Genomic DNA, 14,845 nt, shown 5'->3' on the forward strand with positions numbered 1-14,845 from the left:
CTGAATTTGGAAGTTTTTCTTAAGTAAATCATCTTTTAGAAACCTTAATGTATAATTCATGAAAGAAGCAAAAAGTTCAGTTACTTTTGATGAAGTGCAGCCAGGTGTCTTTCCAGAAAGTATCCCTGACTAATATATACTTTATCTTTGAAAGATAAAAGGCCTGAGCTTAGTTTACAATATTCACAGTCAGAAAGGCCTATGTTTGATTCCATATCCATCTCCTGACATAGGAGGCTCTTACACTGCTTTCTCCTTGCCCATCTCCTTTATCCCTTTCAAAGTCCTTCTTAATATTCCTGCTTAAGGGGCTGGGAAGGTGGCTCAGTGGTAGAGCGCTTGCCTTGCATGCCTGAGGCCCTGGGTTCAATTCTTCAGCACCATATAAGCAAAAAGAAAAAAGCCAGAAGTGGCGCTGTGGCTCAAGTGGTAGAGCGCTAGCCTGGAGCTGAAGAGCTGAGGGACAGTGCCCAGGCCCAGAGTTTAGGCCCCACAACTGGACCCCCCCACAAAAAATATTCCTGCTTAGGTGTGTTTCCTTGATCTATACCAAAACACCAAATATAACTGAGTGTCCCTACTGCCTAGACAGACTCACTAACTACAGGTTGAAGAATAGTAGTATTTACAACATTGTGTCTACAAAGTAACTGGTATATTCATCTTCTCAAAGTATACCTTTCTTGAGGAAAGAAATTGTCTTTTATTACTTTTCCTTGCAGGGCCTTTTCCTAATTAGATAGATTTGCAGAAACAAACATGGTTATGTACACTAAGTATAATGTAAGATAATGGCAAAATATCCATTAATGAGAAGGACCAAGAAAAGGTGAAAGCTTTGCTTTTTCAAAGGCAATTTTACTATCAGAAATATAGACTGAAAAATTGTGAAAAAAGGAAACTGCCTCGAGTAAAATGATTTTTAAATATAGATAACAAGGAAATTTTAGTTGGAGCACAAAACAATAGATATCATGTAATTGACTGAAATGGAATTTAATATATTTATCAATCCATATGAAACTGCCTGTATTTGTCCTTTAAAATCTATATAAAAAAGCAACTTTTCAAAGGAGGAGGTAACAATGCTCATTAGGAAATGTACTCATTACCTTACTCATATAACTCTAACCCCTCTGTACAGTATCTTTACAATAAAAATGTATACTAAAAAAAAAAGCAACCTCACAGTTCATGCTGATAATAGTAAGTAGAATCCAGACCACAGAATGAAATCAGTATGTCTTTCCAGAATGGATTCACTGTTCATCGACTAAATCCTATCGTACTTTAAAAATAGAGTACAAAAGCACCTACATCAATGTCATCTGAGATTACTATAGTTCAGATAGGGTAGGGTGTTAGATAAATTTAGTAAAACTCCAAGGTAAGAAGACCAACTCTGAGCATCAATAAGTTATAGAAAAGCAAAGAATAGGGTAAAGAAACTAAACTATGGGGAAATTTACAATTTCACTAAAGTTATGTATTTTAACTCAAGCAATTATACTTTTCCTTTCCATCTAATTGCTGTATAAACATAGACACAAAGCTAATAATTTTTGCTATAATTTAATTTAAAGCATTTGTGAAGATCCTGTTAAACATGATAATTATCACACTATTTCCTAGCTTAAGATTTTTCTGATTTTTATATGTGCAATTTACCTTTAAAAAGTTTTTTACCATCATCTAGCATTGTGACAGGCAAATATGAGACACTCAATGGCCTGCTGAATAAATCAAGAAATAGAATTATTATTTTTATTCTTGGCGTTCATTTTTAATTTGAAAAAATTTGAGCAAGACAGCAGAACACAACGTAAAGTAGTGTAACTGTGGAGAGATTTCAAACAAAACTGGAAATTCTCTTTTAAACTACAAAAATTAGAAAAATACAAAATATCTACATAGTGAATGAATCAAGTTATTCTTTTTACCAAAAAGTAAAAAAAAAATCCCGTGTTTAAATATAAGTTGACAGAAATATCCATAAGTTTTTGTCAATATCTACATGTTTCTATTGCAAGACTCTCTAATTGCAAAAGATGAAAACCTCAGTATTTTAAAAACATTTTAACCAGCCAAAACACACCAAAAAATAAAAGATTTTTAATATGACAACGGATTGTCTATTTCACATACTAAATTTCTCTATACAGGAAGATTTCACAATCCAGGAGCCATAGCCATGTTGTTGTAAGTAGGATTTCAATAAAATTTTAGCTTCTTGATAGGATGCAGACATACACTAGAGAGAAAAAAAATCAAATTATATCATATTGGTAGAATTTGACCTACATAAACTTAATTGCTTTATTTTACATTAATAAAATGAAATTGAATTCCTACTTTCTCAACTTTTTGTTCAGTACTGTGATCTGTCTCAGGGCCTATGCTTGCAAGGTATTCCACCAATTCAGCCATGTCCCAACCCTTTATGTTTCTGGTTACTTTTCATATAGGTCTATGTTTCAGACTATGAACCTCTTATGCCTCCCATCATCACCAAGATACTAGTTGAGAACGAGGTGTTGCTAACATTTTTCCTGGACTAGGCTCAAACCATAAACTTCTCAATTTCCTCCTCAATAGCTGGGATTACAGGCATGCCCCTTACCATTCCAACCCCTCAATGTTATTACCATTTGGGATTGGAATTTAGGGCTTCATTCTTGCTATGGAGATATTCTAGTCACTTAAGCTATGCTCCAGATCTAACGAACATTTAGAAAGCTAGCTTTTATGGTAGCTTTCATAAAAGTTACCAATTTTAACGGTATAGTTTGGTGATTTGTGCTACTGAGGTATGCAGATATCACAATTTAGTTATAAAACAAATCCACTGGGTGATATTAATCAAGATGTATTTGTACTTACGTATTTGTTTCAGCTTTCTTTTAGTTAGCATAATGTTTTCTAATTTACTCATGTAGTTTCATTTATCAGTTCTTTTTACTACTAATATTCCATGGATTAATGGATTAATATTCCACATGGAATATTAATCAGTAGTATAAAGAAACAAACTACTGATAAATATGGAATATTAATCATGCATTCATCAGCTCATGAACATATATATAGTTAGCAGTTGTCAACTATTATAATGCTGCTATAAACATTCACATTAAGATCTTTATGTGAACATAAATTCAGATGCCGGTAACAGTGCTGGTCATATGTTAAATATTTATCTTTTTAGAAAGGCAAAACAGCAACTGCTTTCTTAAGTGGTTTGTACTGTTTTTCATTCACACTGAAAATGCAGAAACAGCACCCAGTTTAACCTCCCTAGTAATTAACAAGCCTGAATACTTTTATATGTTCATTAATCACTTACACATATGCTTTGGCTTTTTAAAAACAACTGGACTATTTGTCCTAGTACTGAATTTTAAGAGTTGTTTAAATATTACAGTTTATAAATATTATAAACATATATATTTAAATAGTGTTTAAATAGTGTATTAAGTATACTGTTAGATGCTTTGCTGATGTTTTCTCAGTCTCTGGCATGTCTTTTCTCTCAATAACTTTTAAAGTTTTTTCTTTAGGGGTCATGTTGCTTGGGTTATAAGAATAATTAAGAATGTAAATATTTCCCCACATTTAGAAATTATACAGTGTAACTCTTATCTATGGTCTAGATATGGTTTGAGTTTAGATGTTGTCTTTTGATAAATTGAAGATTTGTGGCAGTCTGCAATGAGCAAGTCTGTTACCCACCATCTTCTCCAAGTAGGTGAAAACTCCATGTCTCTGTGTTTCAATAGGTCAATACTTGAAAAATTTCACTTTTTGTCCATTGTGATATTTGGTGTTACAAATGTAATTTTCTGAAGTGCTATGAATTACACCCATTTAAGACAATACATATGCTGGCTGTGTTCTGACTGTTCCACTGAGTATTTCCCCATGTCTCTTCACTACCTCAGGCCTCCTTATTTATTCTCTGAGACACAGCAATTCTAAAATTAGGCCAATTTTGGGGGGTGGGGGAGGATCGAGTGAGGATCGAGTATGGAAAGGGATGGGAAGGGGAAACAAAGAGGAGGCAACAATGCTTGATAAGAAATGTACTCGTTATCTTGCCCATGTAATTGTAACTCCTCTGTACGGTATTCCCACAATAAAAATAAATAAATAAAATTAGGCCAATTAAATCCTAAGCAGCCTGTAAGTCTTTAAGTGAAAAGAATCATATATCTCTCACTCAATGGCCAGAAATAAATAATTGTAGTGAGGAAAGTATGTGAAAAAACCAATGCAGGCCAAAGTTGTGAATGCAAAGATGTTCTTTAAGGAGCACTCCAATAAAATCATGAGTGGTAGGGAAGCAAGACAATGCTGATGTGGAAAAGATTTTGGTGTCTGAACAGAACAGAACACATTTTCTTTTTTTTTTTTTAAGATGGGGACTTGGCACTGGCATATGAAACCCTCATCATAAACACTCAGGCAAGAGGCTCTGGGCTTGCAGCCCAACTAGGAAGGTCTACAAACTATCTGCCTCAGCTCAAGCACACCAGCTCCCTAAAGTCACAATCATGATGCTCATCAGCGTTGTCAGCATCATCACCATCATCTAAGGCTGCTTGTCAGCCTGGGGCTCAAGTTGCAAGTGCTGGCTGTCAGTGGCAATTGCTCATGGACTTCATGCACAATCTAAATGGAACTCCACACACTCCAGGCAAGAAAGGACACACACTCATTTACACTCAGCACACACGTTGTCAAACCACACACCCTCACATATACATTCAGCCATACATGCACACAGGATCCGTCACAGGAAAACACACACACACACACACACTCAGAGCAGAGAATGTCACTCCCACTCAAACCACATGCTTAGACCCACACTTACATAAAGATATCCATTCAGGCACACACACACACATGGAACCAAGACTCCCCGCTGAGGAAGGTACACAGAAGATCCTGTGGCACAGGGCCTGAGATCAGGGTGGATAGGGCGCAGAACACATTTTCTTAAGCCAAAACCTAATCCAAAGCAAGGCCCCAACTCATTAAGGCTTAGAGAAGAGCTACTAGAAAAGTGGATTACAAACTCAAAGAAAGAAGCCAACTCTATAACATACAAGTGCAAGGTAAAACAGCAAGTACTACTGTAGAAACTTCAGTTTAATGAGTACTTTAAGCTCACAGTTGCCACCAATTAGAAAAAAAGATTAATTAAAAAATATTACTGTTCACTGTCAGTTCATCTGATCAGAGTCTATGATAGAGATGCAATAACATTTATTTTCATGTGCATCTCATGGAGAAGAAGTCACTCTGACTTTAAGGAACTAGGTCTTACTATGTAGCTGATGCTGGCCTTGAACTCATGATCCTTTTGCCTCCACCTCCTGAATGAAGAGATTGGAGGCATTCACCACATGGATTATTCTTGAATAGTTCAAGACTTAAAGGGTACAAGAAGAGTAGCTGAAGATATGATAGAAACTGCAAGAGGACTAGAGAGGTAACTTGCTGCAATCTCATCATAATGCTAATAATAAATAAAGAGCTGTGCTGATGTAGGAGCAAAGACAAGACATTTCTATTGATGAATCCTTTCCTAATGAAGAAATCTATAAACACTCCTGAAATGGCAACAAGGGACTTAGATTACTTAAACTTAGTTGATAAAACAGAAACAGGGTTTGAGAAGATTAACTCCAATTTTGAAAGAAGTTTACTTAGAATAAAATGCTACAAATCAGCACTATATTGTACAAAGAAATCTTTCATAAAGCAAGAGACAGTTAATGTGACAAACTTCATTGTTTAAAAAAAACTGCCACAGCCAACCACTAGTAAGTTTCAAATTGGGCTAGCACTTGCCTCCAATCACAACTACAACCTAATATCTGCAAAATTATCAGTTTTCCCTATTCATTTTCTATGAAATGTGTCACTTAAAGCTTTGAAACTTTAAGCAAGGGAGTGTTGTGGCTTATACCTGCAATCTGGACACCTGGGGAAAGAAATCAGGCAGACTGTGGTTTGAGGACAGCCCAGGAAAAAAAGTTACTGAGATTTCATCTCAACAAAGTAGTTGGTTGCTGTAGTATGTCCCATGGTCCCAGTTATACAAAAAGATAGGAAGATCATGGTTCAAGGCCAAATTCAAGACCTTATGTAGAAAGTAGATTAAGTAAAGGGAGGCATGGCTCAAAGGGTACACTGCCTTTCTAGCAAACACTAAGATTTGAGTTCAAATCCCAGAAACCCCACAGAAAACAGTGCCCTTCATTAATTTTATGTCCTTCATTTTCAGAGTTGCAGAACGATGCTTCCACATTATTTTCAAGTTCTAAACTTGACTTTATAGCAAAAATCTGTATGTTACCAACTCAGAAAAAAATTGGATAAGCTTTTACACAATAAATATGTGGGTGGATATATACATATGTGTAGTTAATATAACTGCTTTACCAGTTGGAATAAAAAGTATTGGTGAAATTAAGAAACTTCCACACAGTATTAGATTATTAAAAATTAGTTATCAGTCAGTGGCTCCCACCTGTAAGCCTAGCTACTCAAGAAGCTGACATCTGAGGATCTTGGTTCCAAGCCAGTGGAAGGGAAAGTCCATGAGATTGTTATCGTCAATAAACTACTAAAAAAGCTGGAAGTGGAGCAGTGGAGCAGTGGCTCAAGTGATAGAGCACTAGCCTTGAGCAAAAGCAACTCAGGGACAGCACCAAGTCCTTCAGTTCAAGCCCCAGGACTGGCACAAAAAAAAAAGTATATTAAAAACAATTTGCAGCTGGACGCTGGTGGCTCATGCTTGTAATCCTAGCTACTCAGGAGGCTGAGATCTGAGGATTACGGTTCAAAGCCAGCCCAGGCAGGAAAGACCGTGAAACTCCTATCTCCAATAAACCACCAGAAAACCGAAAGTGGCACTGTAGCTCAGCCTTGAGCTGAAGCGCTGAGGGACAGCGCACAGGCCCAGAGTTCAAGCCCCATGACCGACAAAAAAAAAAAAAATTCTGTGTAATATTTGAGAATGATAACATGGAAGTATAGATATGTCATAGTGAATAAAAAAGTACACTAAATTTTTACAGTATAAACTTACATTATACATATATACACGAGAGGAAGCTGAAGTATATTTACAAGATTAAATAAGCACATAATCTTTGAATAGTACACAAGAGATTAAAGTAATACATATATGCATACATCTATAACTCATGTAAACATATGCATAAGTATATATACATGCATATGTATAGAAATATACACACTTTTGTGTGTGATGGACATTAAACCCAGTGGAGGGCTTTATGCCTATCCTCTGTATTTTAAAAGCATTTCCAAAATTTCTGCTTTAAGCATATCATTATTTGTATGAAAAACCCAAATATTTTATATAGAGAAAAAATTAGCTCTAAACAACCTGCCAAGTCAGGTCTGAGTCAGATAATGGGATTAAATCCTTTTCACAACTTAATAAGAAAATCAATTTACCCAGAAATCCCACTTTTGGGCATTTGCCCAAATGATCACAAACAAGGCTATACTAAAGGTACCAGCACAACTATGTTTATTGCAGCATTATTTACCATAGCTAAGATACGGAACCAACTCAGATGCCCCTCAGTAGATGAATGGATCAAGAAAATGTGGTATATTTATACAATGGAATTCTATGCCTCCATCAGAAAGAATGACATCACGCTATTTGTTAGGAAATGGAAAGATTTGGAAAAAATTATATTAAGTGAAGTAAGCCAGGCCCAAGGAAACATAGGTCCTATGGTTTCCCTTATTTGCAATAACTAATATATATCTAGGACAAGCAGAAAAAGTCAAAAGCTATGTACATATGACCATATAAGATGATGTTAAGTGAAATGAACCCCAAGATAGACACACAACTTGTTTTTTCTTTCTTGCTATTGTTTTTAAATGTATTTAAAATGTACTATGTGATTTTTTTTGTTTCTCTTGTATGTTCTTCCCCCATGGTATAATCCCTGTTTTCACTGTATTTGATGTCAGTGCCCTGCATCTTGTATATACATTTTTCTAATTTGGGAAGGGAAATAACAAAATGCTGAAATAAGGATACAGGTTGACCAGTTGTAACAATGAGATGTTTAAGACAGTATGTTGAAAAAGAACTTTACAACTTGGGGGGTGGAGGGGAGAGCTGGGGAGGTGAGGTGGGAAAGTATGGTAGGGGGAAAACAAAGAAGGAGATAACTATACTCAATAAAAATGTACTCATTACTGCGCTTGCCTTGCATGCCTGAGGCCCTGGGTTCGATTCCTCAGCACCACATAAGCAAAAAAAGAAAAAAGCTGGAAGTGGTGCTGTGGCTCAAGTGGTAGAGCGCTAGCCTTGAGTTGAAAAGCTGAGGGACAGCGTCCAGTCTGAGTTCAGGCCCCACGACCAGACCCAAAAAAAAAAAAATGTACTCATTACTTTAGTCATGTAATTGTAACCCTCTGTATACTAATTTTACAATAAAAAGCATAACAAAGAAAAATCAACTTATATGAATCTCAAATTATTAATAAATTATCTTAGATACCATTCTATAGTGAGCACAATGTTATATCCAGAAAAAATGTGGTATTATTTTGTTTCTCTGGTTATGACATAAAAAGTTCTAGTCAATATTGTGTGAATAAGTGTATACCACACTGAACTGGTAAGTGATAAACATCTATGTATCTAATTTCTGGCATATTAACAATGATTCTACTGTTGTATGGTAATACAACTACTCAACAAATTTTTGATATGTTAATCATCACTAAATTACATTACTGGTTTTAATTTTATGTCTATGACCAACTTTACCTTTTTAACAATATTACCTTAGCTTCGTGGTATGTACTAGCTTCAAGTAAACCATCCTTTTTAGCTTCCTTGGCTAGCAGATTGAATCGACTTAACATTGCAGCCTTACAAAGCCGACTTGCCATTGACACACCACTTTTAAATGGGGAACTAAGGTAGAAAAAATGAAACAGGAACCATTTTTGATTGATGCTGACAACTGAAAGAATTAAAATAACAGTCTACAAATATTGAGTCATGTGCAATGAATTTAGTGAAACTTTTTACATATAAAACATTCTAAATATTTACATTCTAAATATTCTTGGTTTAACTTGTTATAGTATTGTGTCAAAAATTAATACAGATGATGTGATAGTTTGAACACAGCTGTTCTTTGAAGCAAAGTTATGTACGGTGATATATTTTTAAGTGATTCTGCTAGGACTGACGGGAAAGGAACATGGAAATATTCTCTGAATTAATGAAAATATTTGGCTTGGGTATTGGGTTACATGGGTAAATATATCCAAACACAGAATTGCACAGTGTATTTCTCTACAAATGTTAATTTAACAAAAAAGAACAGCTAGGTATTGTGGCTCATGCCTGCAATCATACTTGAGAGGTTGAGATCTGCGGATTGTGGTTTGAAGCCAGTCTGGGCAGGAAAGCCTGTGAGATTCCTATCTCTAACTACCAAAAAGACAGAAGTAGAGCTGTGGTTCGAGTCATAGCCTTGAGCAAAAATTCTCAAGGATGGTGCCAAGGCCCAGAGTTCAAGGCTTGGGATCACCACAAAATAAAAAACCAAACATATGTACACTTATTTCATGACCCTCTTTATATGTGTACATATATGCATTTATATTTATGCATAATATTTTACTTCCAGCAAAAGTGGGACCACTGATCTTAAGTCTTTTGGTATTATTATGATTATAAAAACTGCAAAAATCCTTCCTCTTCTCCAGACTCTTTCAAAATGTAACATCTAAGATTCACCCATCAATTTGGTATTCATTTCCCTTTCCTTGAATTTGTGCTAGCTACGTGATTTGCTTTGGTGAACATATGATGTGTAAGTTCTGAATGTAGCCTCAAGAGACCTTGTGCTCTTTCTAGACTCCTCCAAGTTTCATATAAGCTTGCTGGGACTAGTGAGAATAGTGCCAGATCAGGTTCTCTAAAATCTTTTTTTTTGGTTGGTCATGGGGCTTGAACTATGGGCCTAAGCTCTTCAGCTCAAGGCTAGTACTCTCCACTTGAGCCACAGTGCCACTTCTGGATTTTTCTGTTTATGTGGTACTGAGGAATCAAACCCAGGACTTCATGCATGCCAGGCAAGCACTCTAATACTAAGCTACATTATCAGCCTTAAAAACTTTATTTGATGTAAAGTTGATGCCGGATGCATGGAGGAATCCAAACAAATCCTGAAGGAACAACTCAGCTAACTCAAGAACTTGTGAGTTATAAGTTAACTAATTGATAAGTAGTTGCTGCTTTAAGCCATAAAGTTTTGAGATTGTTTATATGTAGAAAAAGTAAATATACATTCAAGTATATGAAATCCATCACTCGTTTTGAGAGATTTTCAGGGAGATTTATTGTACTTTTTGGATGTAAGTGATACCATCTTGAAAGACTTGTAAGGCCTTGCGTTCAAGTTCAGGACTGAAAAAAAGTGGTAGTCTTGTTTCCTTTTTTCCCCAACATTTTAATCTCGTTTCCACTGTATAAAATGTTATGTAATTAGCAAAAACAGCAAACAATCAAATTTTTCCCTAGTTATTAATGGCAATGCCTCTGACATTTTATCAACCATCATGACAGTATTTTTTGACTAACAATGCTATACTTTATCCTGTAACAAAAGCAGCTAACTATTCCTTTTTTACTGACTACCTTTATCTAAGAAGAGATACAAAACTTTATTAATATTTTTGGACTACTAATGAATATATAGCATTTTCTCTGGACCAAGTAATATGATAATTTATATAAAAAGTTTCCCATCTCATATTTCTATTATTTACTATTCTTGTATTTCTATAAAAATGCCAATTGACTTTATCATATCAATATATTATTAATGCACTGCTAAGTACAGTTTTCTAATTTTTTACTTAATGATTTTGCAAAGATACAAGTAAGCTTTATCTGTAACTTTCATGTGCATATTAGCGGGGGGCAGCTATCTTTTATTAGGTTCATAAAACTATTTGGATATTTTCTGGATATTTACTGACATATGTTTAAAGAACCCCCCTCACAAAGCAGAAGCAGGAAGGTTCAAGTTCAAGGCTAACGTAGGCTACATAGCAAGACCAATATAATTTCAAAAATTAAAAAAAATACAGAAACAACTAAATACTTCAGGTTCTGTTTTTTATATTTTTATTTTTAACTTTTAAATTTCTTCTTATTGTGCCATCATTTTGTTTTCACTAAAGTCTTTAAATGTACTGCATAGAAAACCTGTTTTGCTTATGCATAGCTGAAGTCTGTCATATGATCCAAAACAGAAATAATGAATTCATTTTAAAGTAATTAATATTATGCTTGACTGAGTTAATACCAAAACACTTCCATGTGGCCTTAACACAACTCTCACCTTCAGAAATGACATTACTCCTTGCCTCATTATAAATTCATATTTACAACAAAGGAAAGGTTTTAGTTTTATTGATAAGAACTGACAGGGAAATTATCTAGAAATGTCTAGAAGGCATAGAGCAATATGGTTATGAGCAAGGACTTTGGAAATATTCAGATCAAAATCCTAGCCTGTGCCTGTTACTACTTAGGTGACCCCTAGGGAAAATATGTGACCTAACTTGAGCCTTGTTTCTTTATATGCAAAAGAAGAATAAGACCACTTAAATGGCATGCCTATTTTAAGGAGGCACAACAGTTCTTACATTGAAGTATACATAATATTTGGGAGTATGTGTAAAAAAGTGCAGTCTTAGGCTCTACATCCAGAAATTCATTTGGGTAAGAGAAACAATTTTTAGAAAACATTGTGTGATTCCAATGCTAATGGTCACAAAATAACACCAGAATATATGCAAGTTCTGGAGTCAGAACTTAGATTCCCTAAGTCTGAACGCTGACTTCACAACTCACTGTATATATTCAGTAAATGATATAATTTTTGTAGGCCTGTTTTCTCACCAGAAAAAAAAATTTTAATTACAACTCTGCTTGCAAAACATTATACTCTATTATTCAGATTCTTTCTTCTCATTACTATATGATTTTGTCGAAATTAACAATTCTAACCTTTCAGTGATCTTCCCACTCAAGCCATCCACGATTTCCAGAGAAATGTCTCCTTGCGCCCAATTCATGCTCAGGGATTTATAGTCCAGGTTCATTTGAAGTGGATATGCAGAGGGTACTAAGCTGATATGAGGTCTGTTAACCAAGTAAAACATTGGAAGTTTTGAAGTAAGTGCATCATCGACACGCTGGTTAATTGCAATTTCTAAACCGCGAGTATCACTGCAATTCCCGTCACCTATGAAACAAAGACAAAAACAAAAACTTCAGAAAATCAGTATCAAAGGAAAATAATCCATCATCAAAAAAAGGAAACAAAGATAGAAATAAATATTTGGAAATTATCTGAAGTCCACTTCTCTATTGTTTATCTTTCAACCTTTTCTTTCCTACTTCAATGTTCTTAGCAGCCCTTTATTACACTTTACCAAAACCAGAACAATGACAGTTTGCATTTTTAAAGACTCTGAAAGAAAATGGTACTCTTATAGGGTTTCTGCCAGAGAACTGGCACATTCTGTCCTGATTTCTTCTGATTACAGCATTGTATCAAAAAAAGAATGCAGCATATAAACCTTGCATCGAGGGAAAGCATAATTTTCTCTCTTTGGGCCATAAATTACAACTGTTCTAGTACCACCATGCTCCAGTTTTACAACACTAATTGGAAGAATGAGCATTTCTGGCTAAAATGGAGGCTAAAACTAAAAACTTTTTTGGTGAGAGGGAAGTACCATAGTTTACATTCAGGCACTCACATTTGATAGGAAGTACTCTACCACTGAGCCAAGCTCAAAGACCCCTCTCCTTTTTGTGTCAACCTTAGAGCTTGACTGGACCTGGGTAATATCCCTGAGCTTTTCTTGCTCAAGACTAGGGCTCAATCTCTTGAGGCACAGCCCCACTTCGGACTTTTTTTTTTTAGTGATTATCTGGAGAGTCTCATGGACTTTCCTCCTGGATCTGCCTTCAAACCACAATATTCAGAGTAGACAGGATTACAGGCATGAAACACCAACAGCCTGGCTCCAAAGCCCAGTTTTTTTCTTGTTTATCAGATAGTATCTTCCACCTTTTCCTCTGATCTAGCTTGGTCCATGATTCTCCTTTGTATGTAATAACTGAGATCTCAAAAAGATGCAATGCCATTTATATAAAATAATAACTGGCATCAAAATAAGAGTTAGGAAGTCCTTATCTCTATTTAGAAAACAGTTTTAAAGCAGTTTCTTTTTCCTTATATACCATTAAACATGCTTTACAAATAAAGTCTTGTTTCAGCATTGGAATTACTGTGATGTTTAGTAGGACTTGCACACTAATTATGACTATTTGGAGGCATTAGAAAATGATCCAAAAAGCAGACCAAATGCTTTTAACCTCCTTTTGAGGGTTCAACCAAGAGGAAATAACAAATAAAGGCTAGCCATATTTTATTGGAAATTTTTCTCTTTTCCTTTACACATGAATGTTTCAATGATTTGTTCATTGTAGTATTTTTATTATATTTCAAGCTTGAACCCCAGACCTAGAAAAACATATTTCTAAAGTTATGTCATGCATGTAATTGGGAAATTTTGAGTCATCAATAAGATCTTAAATAATACGAAATTCCAAAGGCTAAAGTCAAAGGTTAAACGTGATGTAAACATCTGTTTATTAAAAACAGATCCACCCACAATGTAAGAAGTTATGAACTAGGATTGAGGTCAAACTCTGCCAATAAATAAGTTGAACCTTTGAATAGAATAATATCCTGAAATTTGATTTACTGATCAGAACAATGAAGAAAAAGGATTGAATAACAGAATCACTAAAGTTATCGATTAACTCTTCCTAGTTCATAAATGTGTTTGTCTTAGATTTCTTTGGTAGGAAGAATCAATATAATTCTAAAAAATCAATATTTGAAAAGGACTTCTGGATGTAGTCCTTTTACTTCTAAAACTATGAACTAATTTTAGTAGTGTCTAAATCTGATTTGTAAAATTTACCCTTTGAATGCCTGAAAACAAACATAAATCCTGCAATTTTCAATATCCATGCAAAGTCAAATTTTCAAAAATTATTCTGGATCAATTTTCTATCCAGATAATTGTAAATGCCTTTTTGAGTTTCGGGTAAGATGATGTTGTATCACATGAGTTGTAATGACAAGTTACAATAAAGCAAAGACCTCAGCAAAACGATGTGTTTCAACCTTAAAGTTTCATGATGCAAAAGCTGATTTTATACTGTTGAGAGAGAGAATATATTTAGTGAAAGAAGCCTGGAGAAATTGACATCCCACTCACCAACAAGTATACTGCTGATATAAACTGGCTGTATAAAATGGCTCAGCAATGCTCCCTGTACCCCAAGCACTTCCCATCTTGTCAACTTGTCACTTGAGGACATACTGTTTACTCTATTAACAACATCTGCAGAACAGTAAACAGTCAAAAAAATTTTGCCTTCAACAGCCACATGGAGACTCAATTCTTCATTGGCTTCAAATGCAGAAACAGAATGTGGATTAAGACGTCTAGAGAGAAAGAAAAAAAATTCTTTGCTTAACAGAGTTTCAAGGTAAGCATGCATGTACCAATATGCCAGCATACATTTAATTCAGGTAACACAAACAAATGCTAACAAAAAGTAGGACTGACCATTCCAAAGACTATTGGAGCTTCAGCATGGTTAATTTTTTTGTTATGATTTTTATGCCCCTTACAATCAAATGAAAAAATCCCTATAATCTGT

General features: G+C 35.0%; 1 protein-coding gene across 2 annotated transcripts in view; it reads right to left on the minus strand.

Moving 5' to 3' along the window:
- Positions 1 to 2,085: 2,085 nt before the first annotated feature.
- Positions 2,086 to 14,845, minus strand: part of Adad1 (adenosine deaminase domain containing 1 (testis-specific)) — a 29,894-nt gene continuing 17,134 nt past the window's right edge. For both annotated transcript variants that reach the window (XM_013022135.1, XM_013022134.1), the window contains exons 8-11: positions 14,398 to 14,627; positions 12,104 to 12,341; positions 8,854 to 8,986; positions 2,086 to 2,251 (exon numbers count right to left, since the gene is read on the minus strand). In XM_013022135.1, coding sequence (XP_012877589.1) covers positions 2,138 to 2,251; positions 8,854 to 8,986; positions 12,104 to 12,341; positions 14,398 to 14,627 — 715 coding nt within the window. In that variant the 3' untranslated portion in view covers positions 2,086 to 2,137. The remainder of the gene's footprint in view (positions 2,252 to 8,853; positions 8,987 to 12,103; positions 12,342 to 14,397; positions 14,628 to 14,845) is intronic.

The sequence above is a fragment of the Dipodomys ordii genome, unplaced genomic scaffold, assembly GCF_000151885.1.
Source record: "Dipodomys ordii isolate 6190 unplaced genomic scaffold, Dord_2.0 Scaffold60, whole genome shotgun sequence".
Taxonomy (NCBI): Eukaryota; Metazoa; Chordata; class Mammalia; order Rodentia; family Heteromyidae; genus Dipodomys; species Dipodomys ordii.